We start from the raw sequence: 16460 nt of genomic DNA on the forward strand, positions 1-16460 counted from the left end.
GGAGGATGAATTGAGCACACAGGACCTGTCAGCACAAAGTAAGATGAGATCTGACACGTGTTATTACCAGCAGCGGGTCTGACGTGAAGACGTTTTAATCAGTGATTTTGAAGTGAAGATGAGAGGAAATGCTAAAGATTTTTAGACAGATGTCCTAAAGTGGACACCGTACTGTCAGTGCTGGGGCTGCTGTCAGGATCCTGAACTGAAACAGCAAGGGGGAGGGAGAGTAGGAGGAATGGGGCAGACGTGACCTGTCAGCACAAAGTAAGAGAAGCTGTCACAAGTGTTACCAGCAGTGTATTTGGCTGCAGGATGTCCTAAAATGCGTTCAGTATGGCATTATAAAGTTTTCTTAGGCATATGAATATTTTACCGTGGGGATAGAGCAGGAAACATTTAGTTTTTCAGGCAGATGTCCTAAAGTGGACACCGTACAGATTAGGTTGAGGCGGAGAGAGTGCACGTCATTGATCTGTACTTAGGAGAGCGGTATAGACAAAATGTGGCTTGGCACGCGGCTATTTCATCGTCCATTCAGCTCCCTGGCAGCCCGCGGACTAGTGTATGAAAGACACGGAGAGCCATTACAAGTCTTACGGTGAGTGGGGGTAGTTTTTGCGGGGCATTATGGGTTAACAAGAAGTGTCGTCCAACCAGGAAGCATTAGGGTGTAGGAGGGAATAGAGATAGTGGAAGGATTGGCATGAACTCCGTTTAAAGCAAAATCAATCAATTCCATTCATAATAATGTGGGGTGACAAGGAGGAGTCACCATGTAGGTTTTTGAAAAACTTCCTGCTGTTCTTCCTTCAGGTTGAAATGAGCTCATCACTTGACAGTGCTACTAAAATCATTTTTAAGAATACAAGTATGGGATCCTTTGTCAGGAAAGCTTCATGTTTACATGATTTTCTATAAGATTAAAGTACGAAGATCCAAACTACAGAGAGATCTATTATCCGGCAAACCCCCAGGTCCTGAGTATTCTGGATTACAGGTCCCCCTACCTGTACCTGATTGGACAAAAATTGTCACAATTTCTTGTAATGCGTTAAAGGGACCGTTCCGTGTAAAAATAAAAACTGGGTAAATGTATAGGCTGTGCAAAATTAAAAATGTTTGCAATATAGTCAGCAGTGATGTGCGGGCCGACCCAGGGGTAGGGGTTGCCACCTTTTCTGAAACCAAATACCAGACTTCCTATATTTTTATGGTTTTTCCTTATAAATAAGATTCACATCAAGCAACATTTTTACCGGCCAGGCAGGTAAAATACCAGCCAGGTGGCAACCCTACCCGCGTGTCGGGCCGACTTCCACACAACACCCTCGGGCCGTGGCCAGGTTCAAGCAGCTTAGGTTCTGAGCGGCTTATTATATACTCACGCAGGCCTCTCCCTGCCCCTTTACTGACCTCACAGTGGGGCAGGTATATAAAGAGAGACTGCCCATTAGAGTCCTGCGCTGGTCCATTTTTTGGAACCCGATCCGTACCCGCAATCCGCTACCCGACCCACAAGTGTCTTATCCGCAACCCGGACCTGCAAACCGCTGACCAACAAGAATCAGGAAGTGCTGTCATTGTAAACCGGAAGTGACATCATCAGAAGTAGACGTAATCAAAAAAAAAAGGAGTAAAAATCGCTATTGAGAAGACCCATGGCCCGACCCGCAGAACCGCCGACCCGCGTCTATACCCGCACCCGGAACTTCTACCCGCAGAGTACCACAGATTTTTGCGGGTAACCCACGGGTACCCGACCCGCTGCAGGACTCTACTGCACATCACTAATAGTCAGGGTCAGACTGGGCCATGTGGGTCATAACTGGTCAGTGAGTTTGCAGTTGATCCTTGGCATGCAGCTCCAATTCAAAAGCAAACAGTTATGGCCCATGTGGTCCCTCTCAAGTCACTGTTTAGTTACTGACTGGTAACCAATAAGGGAGCTGAAAAGCAGGAAGTAGTGTTCTGGCTATTATGTTAGACATCCAGTCACCCCAGCCTTTTTTAGATTCCATTTTTGGCTAACTAACTATTGAAAACAATTTTTATTTTGCACATCGATTTGCCCATTGAAAGCCTAACCCATTGAAAAGCCTAACATTTGGTCAGAGTACCCTTTAGTTGACAACAGTCTTTCAAATATAGGGAATAATTGGTGCATCAGACAGTCAGCCATAGTTCTCAGACTATCTAGGGCAGCAAAATCTGTGCTCTCCAGATCATGCCCTAAATGACCTTCAAGCAAGAGCCCTACCTTACACGGTCCTCCAAGCACCTCACTGTCTGGCATTGAGCCTTGATGTAGTTGCACCCACTGGCCTCTATTACTTGTACCACATCAAGCAGGATTTTCAGATGTATTTAGGAGAGCAAAAGGGTATTTTCCCCAAATTTCACTAGCAGAGATGCCAATCTAGATCCAAAGAGATCTGGGTGCATCTTGGCTCTGCCCACCATGAGCCTCACTCTACCCAATTGTAACCCCATCTTGTTCTGCCCCACCCCTGCCCTGCTTCAGGCAGATGCAGTGGGTAATTTTCTGGTGCAAATTATTGACCATAGGTGGGGGGGAAATACAGGTGAGTTGACATGTCTCCATGAAGTAACGTTGAGGCTGAGCTCCACGCCACTTCTCCAGGCCCCCCCCCCCAGTGGGTGCAGGCCACAGTTTGGGAACCACTGTTCTAAGCATTAGAGTACCATGGCCTGCATACTTCCTATACAGTTTATATTATGGTGCTTGGTGTACACATTACCTAACTATACTTGCTACTTGTATGATATTATCATTGGAAGTTTGCTTACAAATATTGGGTTATTGGATATTAAGGGGCAGATTTATCAAAATGTGAGATTTAAATGAATAAAAAACTCACCCAAGTTCTATTCATTCCTATGGGATTTTTAGAAGGATATTTATCAATGGGTGAAAATTAGAACTCCCCATTTGTCCAAGGCAGCACCAGACCATAATACAGCACCAATAGTATATGGGAAAATGTGCCACATCCATATGACACACTTAAAGGGGACCTGTCACCCTAAGGATTAACTCCAAATCATATTTCATGATGAGCAAAATAAACTTAATTTACACTATATAAATTATTTCAATTTTGTTTTTTAGTCTTGGAATTCACCGTAATATCAAGCAGGCAGGTTCTGTTATCAAGACAAGCTTTTGATTATGCTAAAATCTTTTTTATTCGTTAAAATTGGGCACCTGATGCCAATGTCCATGCACTGGCTACAAAATTAGATATTCAGGAGGGAGGGGGCAGAGATATTTAGTAAGTGCAAGTAATTTCCTGCCCGCCACTTTGCCTAAAGGCCCCCATCTTATCAGCCCGTGTGTTAGGCTATCCAATGGGCTTCCCCGTTTTGGCCAGATATCAATCGGGCAGGGTAAAAAATCCTGTTGGATCTGTCCGTTTCTAATGCATTCTGATCCGATCGTTGGGGCCCTAGGGCCCACGATCAGTTCAGCCCGATATCGCCCACTTCACTGTGGGCATATCAGGGAGAGATCTGCTTGTTTGGCGACATCGCCAAACGAGCGGATCTCTGCGTCTTTGGCCACCTTTAGGCATAGAGGTGCGGCAGGTAATAAATAATTGACAGCTGAGAGTTTTAAATGAGTTTATAGCAGGTATGGATATTTTAACTAAAAAAAATAATTTGGGTTACATGTTTAACTTTAAGGACTTAATTTTAAGGACTTAAATTGTACAGGTGTCCTTTAATGGTCACAGCAATACAGATAATAGGTTATAGACACTCCCTTTCAATTATTATATTTATAGGGATGGCAAACTATGATATCTGGTTTCTGGCTATAGGATCATTAAATTTTCGTGTGTATGAGATCAGGTTTAAATTTTAAACCGTGACATTTCAAAGTACAAATATCTATATCTCAGAGAGTCAAAACCTGGGACAGATGGCAATCATCTACTAAATGTACCACTGGTAGAAGGGCAGTGTAAGACACGCAGGCGACAACAAACAATCAAACATACAGTTAGTACAGGAGTAATGGTACATAACATCATAACCTGCAGTGAATCTAAAGGTTTATGGCCTGGGTTAAAATCTTAAGAGGAAGTAAGAGCAATTAATGATTAACAGCGTGTGGAAAATTGTACACACACACACACACACACTTAGTACAGACAACATGCAAGTTATCATGGCCATTTTGATTTCCTTGTATTATGCTGTACAAAACAAATTTTCACCTGGTGTATTGGCAGATATTTTATTCTGTTTATGCTTACATAAACATTTCCAGGGGACTTTTACATAGCAGTTAAGGGATACTATCAACCTCAACCACTTGAATAAAACTTTTTTTTTAGTGTGAACAAGTGTTTTTCACTATTGGTTTACACACAGATCAATTAATCTCTTTCATAAATTGGACTGAACCGTTTCTTAATTGGTCACGTACAAGTTGATAAACAACTTGTGCAGTTTAATTGCATCTGCCCTAAGAATGGAGCCAAGGGATTGCTCCACATCTGCTACGTACACCAGGTCATTATCTGCATATAGGGATACCTGCTCTTCCACCTCTCCAAAGCTCAGTCCTGTGATCTGTGTGCTTGTTTATATTAAAGGGGAACTATTCCGTAAATGAAAAATTAATAAACGCTTCAGCACACTGAAATAATAAGTTTTATAAATAAAAGCAATTAAAAATTCTGTACCGTTTCTGAAATAATCATGTTTATTTTCACTATCCCTCTCTCAGCATCTGCTTCATTTGCAGGAGTTGGGTGTTAGATATTCATTGACAGTTAGATCCAATATATCTTATAGGGGGGCTCCTTTTGCCTAGAAGATAAATTAGAGCTCACTCTATTAAAATCACCAGACATGGAGCACATTTACTAAAGGTTGAAGTGACTAACACTGTTGATGAATTGCCAGCGTGACGTAATTTCGTTACTTCGCTGATTTACTAACAGGCACAGGCATCACTTCACTAGCGAAGGAGATAGACGCTAGCATTGCTTCGCACTCTTAACACCAGAGGAATTTTCGCTCTGGCGAATGGACGTAACTAAGTAGGAATTAAGTAGGAATTTTAATGAACGCCAGCTCAGACCAGGCGAAGTGCAATGGAGTACATAGGACTTCTTCAATTTTTAGTGCAAAATTTTTCTAAGTCCCAATAAACACTGACATCTTTTCCTTTTTTCAGAGTGATAGCCTGCAAAGGTCCGTATTTTTTTGGGTAACCGGGTTCCCTTGTACATTTTCTAACGTAACTATACAGTGGGCTCATGTGTAGGGCATTATAACAACTCTATTGTCTTTATTAAGGTTCCCTGGGCTTGTGTAATGTATTTGCTGCAACATATACGTCCATTCAACTTTATCATTTCCCACTGTATGCAAATTAGCCAACGCTAGCGCATCTTTGCTTTGATTGCCGAAGTAACGTTACCGAAAATTCGCCGCCCTGGATGCAACTTCGCAATTAAGTAAATTTGCGTTATCTGAGCAAATTTCCCCTGGCAAAGCCGTCGCTGGCGGATTTTCCCCGCTTAGTAATTTCCCCCCATGTCTCTCTACATGCAGGATTTGTGCAATAGTTAATGTGAATAGGTAGACTTAAAGCAGGTGTCCCTTTTTTGTACCCCTACCCAGCATGAAGGGCTCAGTTTATCTGTGCCAAATCTAGCCACAAGGCTAACATATAGCAACATAACCCAGTTTATGAACACAGGTACCACTATTCAACTGAATCAAATGCTTTCTTGATGTCTAAAGAGACCACTGCCACAGGTTGCCACCTGTTTGAGCTAGATCAAGGTTTGTGTATAATCTACTTTCCACTTTCATCAGGATATTAACGTGAAATAGGTCAGTAGGAAGCACAGCCTGCTGGGTTATCCGTTTTCTTAGGTATCAGTGCTTCGCTGATTGTGATAGTGCTCCGTACTCCAGGGTTGATTATTATGTAGCATATTTACACATTTGCTTTTAGGTGCAAAATGTAAATTATTTTTGTTTTTAAATCGTTGCTATACACTCCTTCAAATGTTTGCCGAAACAAATAAATTGTACTGAATACAACTGGGAATTTTGTTTTGTTTCAGTCAAATCAAAATCAGCCTACGAATGCTTCTTTACAAACAAAATATCCAATGATCAATTAACCCTGTCCTGGCATATGGCACAGACTGTTGTCTTCCATCCATAAAACATAATAATTATATACTGTAGGCAGTTTGTGTCAGGCTTATCTACCAGAACTAGGCAACTTTGCAGCTGGACAGTAACCCATAAAAACAAAGCAGTGATTTGTTCAACCAGCTGCTGATAGAACAATGAAATGAAATATTTGAATGGTTGCCATGGTTTTTAGACAAGGGCAAATGTGCAGTGTTTGCATTATGTTTATAATTATTTCTTCCTCTCTTTCTAAACTATAGCTTGCACAATGTGAATATAACACATCCTGCTGAAAATGAGGTTCGAGTTAAAATGCTGGCTGCTCCTATTAATCCATCGGATATTAATATGGTCCAAGGTAATAAAGTAGATTTACTAATAATGACAACAACCCTTTTTTTTTTACCCTCTAAGTCCTTCCACTTCTTACAGGAACCTATGCTCTTCTGCCTCAGCTGCCAGCTGTTGGGGGGAATGAGGGAGTAGGTGTTGTAGTAGAGGTTGGAAGACATGTGACCTCTATGCGGCCTGGTGATTGGGTGGTTCCAGTAGATGCAGGGTTAGGTAAGTAGCAATTGAATTGCTTTTGCTTTTCCTCTCCTACATTCTGGGTTTCATCGCACATACATAATTTTCATGTAATTGTCTCTTGCTGAATTTTATTGTTGCTCCAGTTTTAAGTTCTGTATTTGTCCATTACAACCACCACCCCATATTTTTCTCTGTCCTGCTTCTAACATTAGTTCTAGCTCTTGTATCTCAGGTACGTGGTGTACAGAGGCCGTGTTCAGCGAAGCTTCTCTTATGCGTGTTCCCAGTGACATTCCTGTAGTAGGAGCAGCAACCGTGAGCGTCAACCCCTGCACTGCTTACAGACTTCTCTCTGATTTTGAGACTCTTCGCCCAGGTAAGCGGGTGCAAATTCAAAGTGAAATAACATGTCTTCAGATAGACCATGGGAAAATGGATCTTTTTAACATAGCTCAACCAGAGTTTGATGTACAAGCTGCTTTAAAGTTGAATCAAAACCTTTTCTTTTATGTCCATTTCTATCCCAGATGACACTATAATACAAAATGCAAGCAACAGTGGCGTGGGCCAGGCTGTTATACAGATTGCAAAATCACTGGGTATCACCACCATTAACGTTGTGCGGGATAGGTATGTGTTAAGTGAATGTGCTGAAATTATATTGGTTCTTTCTGCCTGTGTAGCGTCACAAAGGATGTAGAGATGCATTGAATCCACAATTTTGGATTCGACTGAACCCCGAATCCTTTGCGAAAGATTCCGCCGAATACTAATCCGAATTCTAATTTGCATATGCAAATATGGGGTGGGAAGGGGAATACATTTTTTATTTCCTTGTTTTGTGACAAAGTCACATGATTTCCCTCCCTGCCCTGCAAATTAGGGTTCAGATTCAATTCGGCCAGGCAGAAGGATTCGGCCGAATCCTGCTGAAAAAGGCAGAATCCCAAATGAATTCTGGATTCGGTGCATCCCTAAAAGGATGTAAATGATCTTCTGAAAGGGTCCTTATGCGGTCCTTCTATGAGTGCAGAGACTGTAGAGGAGGAAGTCGAGGTGCACAGTTAAGACAAGGACAGTTAAGACAAGGACATTAGTCCTATTTGTCTAGAAATTCAAAAAGATGTCATGTGTTTGTAAACCAAGACTAACTGTACAGTGTGGGATTCCAGGTGTTGTCGGATTAAAAAGAAAATTGAAGAATGGGAGCATTTAAAATATGTGACAAAAACTCATCACTTAACTTTTAATATAAAGCAGAACCAACGTTGTTTTATGTGTAATAGGCACCTTGGAAAAGTAAAAGCTGTAGGTTATAGTAACAAAGAACTGTTTGTGTGCAGAGAAGACCTGCCTGGCTTAATACAAAGACTCCGTGACCTGGGAGCAGATCATGTGATCACAGAAGAACAGCTCCGCAAACCAGAGATGAAGGATTTGTTCAAGGTATCTATGCACATCCATCATTCTTATTCCATCATACATTTAAAGGAAACTATACCTTTAGACCAAATACTTAAAGGAACTTATTGCTGCTTTCTGCTAACAGTGCTTCCTCTCTGTTTGTTTAAGGGATGGTTCACCTTTAAGTTTACTTTTACTATGTTATACAATGGACAATTCTAAGCTCTTTCCAGCTTTCAAATGGGGAGTCGCTGGCCCTACTTTAAAACAAATGCTCTGTAAGGCTACACATTTATTGTTATTGCTACTTTTTATTACTCGTCTTTCTATTCAGGTCTTCTCCTATTCATTTTCCAGTCTCTTATTCAAATCAATTCACATTTGCTAGGGTAAATTTAGACTCGAGCAACCAGATTGCTGAAACTGCAAACTGGAGACCTGCTGACTAAAAAGCTAAACAGCACAAAATCCGCAAATAATAAAAGAATTAAAACCAACTGCAAGTTATCTCAGAATATCACTCTCTACATTATACTAAAATTTAATTTAAAAGTGAACAACCCCATTAAAGCGAATTAATGCCCAGTATAAAATGGAAAGGAAACAGCTGTAGTGCCTGGACTACTTTGAGTTAATTCTTATGTTTGCTTCTTCTCCACAGCTGTGACACCTTTACCTCTAGCTGACTTTCAAATAGTGAGTGGTGGGGTTTCTGCTCATCCTAGGATTATTTTTAAATTCACAGTCCAATTCTTTTATTATTTTTGGGGTGTTGGTTAACATTTATTAAAATGACACATACCTATTAAACATATGTTTCCATTCTATAAAACCTATTAAGCTTTCCAGCCACATAAAAGAATTCACTTGTAGTCCCTACTGGTATCTGTATGGCCCAATTTATAAGCTGACTGGCTATTAAGCTTTATGTTGGGCAAATGGCACAATTATTGTCCAAAATGTGAAGTTTTGTCAATGATTCTTTTGAGGCTTATACGGGAGGGCTTTATTTCTGGCCATGTCTATTAGTACTGAGTACTGTGTTCTCCCTAACCATCATTTTGAATTTCAGTGTACAGACCACAAAGTTTTAAAAATAATTCCCACTCTAAAAGAACATGGTAGCTAGGTTGAATTTTCACTATTTATTCCAGGAACAATAATGCTCGACTGTAGGAAATGAGTTTACCAGGATACCTTTGCGAATATTTTGAGCCACCATTAGGGCAATTGCTTTAGATACACATTTTCTTCTCTACATTTAAACTGTGTGTATACACATAGACTTGACTTGCAGTACATGGTTATTCAGACTTCTCGCTCTATCTTGCAGAATTGTCCTCGTCCGAGACTGGCTTTAAATTGCGTTGGTGGTAAAAGCACAACAGAAATGTTGCGTCATTTGGAGTAAGTTGCACTGCCGTTGGGTGATGAGTTTTGCTCCAGAGTTATAAATAAAATAACTGCATTATTGGATATTTTGTGCAGCTCATGTTTGTAATAATATCTATTTAAAGATCTGTTTTACAACTTTTCCTGTTGACTAGTAATAATGGCACTAGGCTTTTTTGCCACCCAGTCATTCAAAATCTTTTTTTTTTTTTTTAAATCCAGTCATTTTTTTTAAATCTTTTTCCTTTTTTATTAAAAAAAATATCCAAAAATTGATAGGGAGGTGCACAATACATGTATGCAATAGATATTAGCATATATATCCACCGCTGCAGGGTTCATGTAACAATTTTTACAGTTAGCATCCAAAATGGACTATTTTATTATTTTCTACAAGGACAATTGAAATGGTGAAGGTATCCTTTTAACCATATGATATATGTGTATATGTATGTGTGTGTGTATGTTTCTGTAGCTGTGGTTATATATGCTAATATGTGTAGTGATGTCATCACTTTATGCATAATGGGTGGAGTGTATGTGACCCTTCCCCTAAAATACCTTTCCCTTTATTCGATTTATACAAGCACTTGATAAACGGGCTTGTCCCTGGAACGTTTGCTACTGAGAGCTCGCTATAATTAAAAAATCTAAGATTTTTGCAGAAGTAGTTGCATGGAGTATCCCTATCATGGCGTTCTAAAAGTGCCACAGAAAGGGGCAATGCCCAAAAAACCTACTATTGATTCAATACAGGTGCATTTGCAGGTTAGACTACACCAGTATAGCAACACAGCAGTCAGCATATTTTTTATGTCACACAGTATTCTGCCCAACTATAATGAATGTTACAGATTTTCAGGTTTTCATATTTCGAAACATGATTTTTGATTGTTTTGGATGAATGACTTCTCTGTTCCTATGGTAACTTGGACCCTAGAAACCAACTAGCTGCTGAAAAAAAATAATTTAAAAAACATAAGACCAGTTATAAATTGTATCTAAATATTCTTGTCAATAGTATAATAATAAAAACATATATTTTTCTAGTTATGGTGGCACCATGGTGACATATGGAGGGATGTCAAAGCAGCCTGTTACTATCCCCGTTGTGAGTATTCTATAACTGAGGGACTGTGTGTGTGTAATAATCTTTCACTATTTCTGTAGAATGTGCATCACTTGATCCAACTGCAGCTTTCAGATAGATTCTAAAGGGGTGGTTCCCTTGCAACCAGATTGTTGAAATCGCAAACTAGAGAGCTGCTAAATAAAAGCTAAATAACTCCATAACTACAAATACAAAAAATGAAAAATAATTGTACATTTTGTCAGAATATCGCCCTCTACAGTCTACATCATACTAAAAGGTGAACAGCCCCTTTAAGCATTATGCAATTTCAGACCCAACACATGCGGTTGCATGTTAACTTGAATTGCCATTCAGATCTGGAGCTGTGACAGAGTTTATTCTTATTGGATTAGGAGGATGGGTGTGAACTCAACTCATGGTTGCTATTTGTCGCTCAGCATTTTGTTACAGCAAAATCACTCAAAAATGCAGAGACTATTCACAGTATTGTGTATAGCAGGATATTTTCTGCGTTTAGTCGCAGCCACATATAGTACTGTGTGTCATTGCCCTAATGGAATGTGGTCAAACTTGCAATCACTTGACTAAATTTCACTATGAAAATGGCAAGTGTGGGATTTTAATTTTTACCAGACAAACTCCATAGCATAGAACTCAGGGGGTTGTTTATGAAAGTGAGTGCCAAAAACTCAAAAAAAAATTGTTTTTTTTTTTTAACAATAAAAATCCAAATTTTTCATGGAAAATTTTTTTTTCAAGATTTATTAAACCCCGAGGATGGAAAAAGTCTGAATCCACAATTCCGGCACCTCAGACCTGTGGAGGTTGTATATAAGTTAATGGGAGAGGTCCCTATTGTTGTCTGTGGTCTGCTCTGGAATTGGTCCTGGGTATCCGTTTGGAAAAAAACGGCATTCATAAGAAGCAACATGATGATGACGACGACTTGTATTCATCATTTTTGCGAGTCAGGCTTCTATGAATGGAGGCATTTCAGCATGACACACAGGCTTTAAATGTGTCTTACAGTTGTGGTATTTGAATATTTTTAATGAATTGGTTTGAAAAACCTGTACATTATTTTTCTCTCTTTCAGAGCGCACTTATATTTAAAAATGTAAAACTGTGCGGTTTCTGGGTAACTCAGTGGAAGAAAGAACGAGCTCAAAGTAAGAACATCCATGTGATATTATACATTTTTCTTTCCGGTCCACTTTCTCCTATACTGTATGCATGTTCCTTCCCTGTTCTTATAGGCACTCTCTTTGTCTCTCGCTCTGTCTTTGTCTATAATCTTTTCCCATTTTTTATTTTTGATCTAAAAGCTGATCGCGAGGAAATTGTAAAAATGATACGGGATCTTTGTGATCTGATCCGCCGTGGAAAGCTTGTTCCTCCTCCTTCTACTCAACGGCCTCTAGAAGATTTCCCCCGAGCACTCCAAGATGCTCAGACTCCTTTCTTGTCCCGCAAGCAAATACTGATAATGTGACTTGGCAATTAATTGTGTATTGCTGCATATCCATAGACTGTACCTTTCTTGTCTTAAACTCAGATCAGTACAGTCCCACAATGGGTTTGTTTTTATTAAGGACTATGTGTGTATGTGTGTAGGCATTGAAGAATGAAAAATATTTATTAATAAATATGTGCAGTTTAACTGTTATGAAACATGTTGTATTTATAAATAGAACATTCCAAATAAAGCAAACAAAAAAACCTATAAAAGTACTGATTATTATGGTTTGAGACACTACTGGAAGATTTCTAGTGATATGTTGTGCCAATATTTAAGGATATCACCCAGTGATTTCCGTAATTGACAGAAACCAGCTCCATACTTTGGAGGTTTTGTTGCAGCAGTGAGTATTGAAATTCTCAGTAAATATATTTTTTAATGGGGCTATTGACATGAAATTTACACCAGATGTCAGTAACAACCCAAGTAATTTACACATACTAAGAACTCAAAACAAATAAGTCCATAAATTACGTTATGTGTAGTAAAAGGAAATGACACAGGGAAAAAGTATTTAACACGCTTACTGTCTCCCATAGACTCCATTTTATCCAAATAATCCACATTTTTAAAAATGATTTCCTTTTTCTCTGTAATAATAAAACAGTAGCTTGTACTTGATCCCAACTAAGATATAATTAATCCTTATTGGAAGTAAAACCCGCCTATCTGGTTTGTTTGTTTACATGATTTTATAGTAGACTTAAAGGAGAACTAAACCCCCTTCCCGTATAAAAATCCCCATCCCCTTCTGTCCATTGACCCCGATCTGCTTTCTCCCTCCTTAGTAACTCAGTGGAAAAAGTGTCCTTGTCATGTACCTTGGCATATTTATACAGAGTTCTCCAGTGACATCTTCTGTTTCCTTGCCGAAGTGAGCGCCGACATCGCGGTTGGGACCATTCTGGAATTCGTGGCTACTGCGCATGCGTGGAAAGATCCAAAGATTGCCAAAGGAAAAGCAGAATATCCGAAGATACAGAAGATGGCGCCGAAGAGCTCTGCTGCGCTACTCTGCATGAATATGACAAGGTACATGACCGGGATACTTTTTACACTGAGTTACTAAGGAGGGAGAAAGCATTCAGGGGGGCCAATGGATACAAGGGGATGGGGAATTTTGATTATCAGAGGGTTAAGTTCTACGGAATCTGGAAAACCCCAGGTCCTGAGCATTCTGGATAACTGCCAATTTTTAGAATTGTGGACAAACAGGAACAAAAACCGCAGGTGCTGTGCTGCAAGGTTTTATTTATCACAACATGTTTCAAGCTAAAGTGGCTCTTTTTCAAGTGTTAATATGGTGTGATAAATAAAACCTTGCAGCACAGCACCTGCGGTTTTCGTTCCTGTTTGTCCACAATTCTAAAGACTTGGCATTTGCTTCTAATTGGGACAGAAGCTGTGGCACATGAGCCCTATCCTGAAACTGATACAAACGACTTCCTTTTTCATTCTGAATAAGATGTCTCCTGCATGGAAAAAATAGTTGCACGTATAGCTCATGATTTTGGCCCATTCTTCCACTCAAATGCAATGACATCCAAAGAGTTACATTTTGGTCTCATCTGACCAGACTATATTCTCCCAGAATTTCATTGGCTTGTCCAGACGAGTTTCAACAGTGAACCTTGCGAGGTGAGTGTGCATAGAGGCCATGTTGGTTGAGTGCATTACTTATTGTTTTCTTTGAAACAACTGTACCTGCTAATTAGTTTTTTAAGGCTCTTGGACAACTCTTCTAATTATTCATGTGACTCTTCTGTCAGAATTTTTTTCTAGGAGCACCTGGTTGTGGCCAGTTTATGGTGAAATGATGTTCTTTCCACTTCCGAATTATGGCCCAAAAAGGTGCTCACTGGAACATTGAGTAGCTTAGAAATATGTTTGTAACCAATGGCACCAGCATGTTTTGCAACAAAATGGTTGCAAAGGTCTTGAGAGAGCTTGTTGCTTTTGCCCATCATGAGATGCTTCTTGTGTGATACCTTGGTAATGAGATATTAATTTGCACTGATAGGGGCAGCATTGCTTTCTAAATACGGACAGATTTCAGCAGGTTTTTTGGCTTTTCGTGCCTTTTTGCACCTCCTTTTCTTCACGTGTCAATACTTTTTCCCTGTGTCATTCCATTTTATTGCACATAACTTAATTTATGGACATATTTATTTTTAGATCTTTGTTTGTGTGGATTACTTGGGTTGTTACCGACATCTGGTGTAAATGTCATGTCAATAGCCCCATTAGAAATATGTTTACTATGAAAAACGTTGACATCTCAATACTTATTTTCCCTGCTGCAATAGTTCCTGTCCTGCGTAAAGGAGCATCAAGTTTAACAGCATATTTCCCAGTTTGATTTACATTGAGGGGCATATTTATCAAGGGTCAAATTAAGCGTTTATGGGAGTTTATAAAAATTTCCATAAACTCGAAATTAGGAAAAAAAACACCATTTTTAAATTTATTAAAAAATTAGAATAAGATCGACCCGCAAACTCGAATCAAATTTGATTTTGAAAAACTTTAATTTTTTTTTTTTTTTTTTCAAAAGTCCACCAAATGACTCCAAATTGAGTGTAGGAGGTCCCCCATAAGCCAAAACACCAGCCAAAACGGTAGGTTTTAGATGGTGAATAGTCGAATCTGAATTCTTACTTTACATGATACATTTCTAATTTTTTTTATACTCTAATCGAATTTGGACTTTTCCCTAGTCGATTTACACTAAAATTTTCAATTCGACCCTTGATAAATCTGCCCCTGATTGTTAAATTAGGTGTGCATAGAAGTGCCACAATAACCCCCACCAAAAACAATTTATTGCTGGAGAGCCATTTTGATGCTTCCATTTTAAAAATAAAGGCCCTTTCTAAGCCCTTTCTGGCTTTTGGACAGACAAAAATGGATTTTCTGACTTAAAGGAGAAGTAAAGCTTAACTAAAGAAGTAGTCTAGAAATGCTAAACATTATATTTTGGGCTTCTGTACCAGCCCAAGGAAACCACATCTGTGTCTCCAATAATGCCCCAGTAGCTCCCCATCTTCTTTTCTGCTGATTCATTGCACATTAGTGATGTGCGTGCTGGCCCAATACCCGCATTTTGGACGGATTCGGGCCGACCTCGCACCTCCCCTTTCAGGCCTTACAAATGCCGGCTTCCAACTTCTGGGTTGAACTTTTATAGAGACATGCCTGTGGGCCCCTCCCCTTTTGTGGCATCATCGGCAGGGCGGGTCTATAAAAGGAACCCATTAGTCTGCTCAGGCGGGCGTGGGTCGAGAAAATCCCGACCCACACATCACTACTGCACATGCTCTGTGCTGCTGTTACTTACTGAACTTAGGTACCGACACAACATATACAGTACATATAGAATATAAATGTCACAACATAAGGCTGATTAGGAATTAATACATATAATTATTACATGGCAGCAAAGAAACCAGTGCATCTAGCATTAGAATTTAACAATCAGCCTTGTAGCATCAGTTTATATTACAGACAAACCCAATTTTCTGCTTGATGATTTGCAACGACCCCTAAGCTTAGCTTCTCAACGGCTGTTCAGAGCCCACTGAGTATGTGACTGTCACAGACACTTTCCAAGATGGTGACCTCCTGTGACAAGTTTGAAGTCCTGGATTATTGCTGCTATTGAGAAACTGAAACTTTTTAGGCTGGTGCAATAAGTTCAAGATGGCATTTTTAGCCATATTGATTTTTAGGGTTTAGTTCTCCTTTAATATCACTTTTTTTTATTGATGCTAATCATTCAATCTGACAATACACTTGTGTGGTCAAAATATATTAATAGTTATGGACTTATGTAAGCCTGTATGTGGGTAACAATAAAAAGTATACAAAAAAGGAGCAGTTTTGGGAGCATTCCAAGGCCAAATAAAAATACAAAGGAAGTGCAACTGATCTGGCCAGGATAGTTACAAACATACAAAAAAGAAAACATTGATCAACGCACATTCCCTGGTCCACTGTTTCACAAATGAATTTAGTATTACGATCATAAAATTGATAAGCCACCATACCACGTCACCATACGCCCAGGCAATGTGCATTGATCCATTTTTTGTATGTTTGTAACTATCCTGGCCAGAGCAGCTGCACTTCCGTTGTATTTTTATTTGGCCATGGAATGCTCCCACACCTGCTCCTTTTTATTATACTTTAGCAGAGTTCTTCTGCAGGAAGAATGGCCAGACTTCCATGTGGTTTTAGCACCCCCACATCCGTCCCTTTAATGGTGGTCTTACGCCTTTTAAAAAAGCGGTCTTTTAAAAGCCGCTGGCAGGAAGGAAGGACAAGCCTATTAAA

The 16460-nt window shown here is 39.5% G+C and overlaps 1 protein-coding gene across 1 annotated transcript; it reads left to right on the forward strand.

The window, feature by feature from the left end:
- Window positions 1–237: 237 nt before the first annotated feature.
- Window positions 238–12332, forward strand: mecr.S (mitochondrial trans-2-enoyl-CoA reductase S homeolog). Its single transcript, XM_018249524.2, has 10 exons — window positions 238–601; window positions 6450–6547; window positions 6622–6753; window positions 6953–7096; window positions 7248–7350; window positions 8064–8166; window positions 9458–9531; window positions 10567–10627; window positions 11706–11778; window positions 11935–12332. Exons 1-10 carry the CDS (start codon window positions 504–506, stop codon window positions 12099–12101), a joined length of 1053 nt encoding a protein of 350 aa, XP_018105013.1. The 5' UTR covers window positions 238–503; the 3' UTR covers window positions 12102–12332.
- The last annotated feature ends 4128 nt before the right edge of the window (window positions 12333–16460 follow it).

The sequence above is a fragment of the Xenopus laevis genome, chromosome 2S, assembly GCF_017654675.1.
Source record: "Xenopus laevis strain J_2021 chromosome 2S, Xenopus_laevis_v10.1, whole genome shotgun sequence".
NCBI lineage: Eukaryota > Metazoa > Chordata > Amphibia > Anura > Pipidae > Xenopus > Xenopus laevis.

Coding starts and splice junctions, on each gene's coding strand:
- mecr.S (XM_018249524.2), top strand. CDS start 504: ATGTGGCTTGGCACGCGGCTATTTCATCGTCCATTCAGCTCCCTGGCA. Junction 6,754..6,952: donor TCCAGTAGATGCAGGGTTAG/GTAAGTAGCAAT, acceptor CTTGTATCTCAG/GTACGTGGTGTACAGAGGCC. Junction 9,532..10,566: donor GAAATGTTGCGTCATTTGGA/GTAAGTTGCACT, acceptor ATATTTTTCTAG/TTATGGTGGCACCATGGTGA.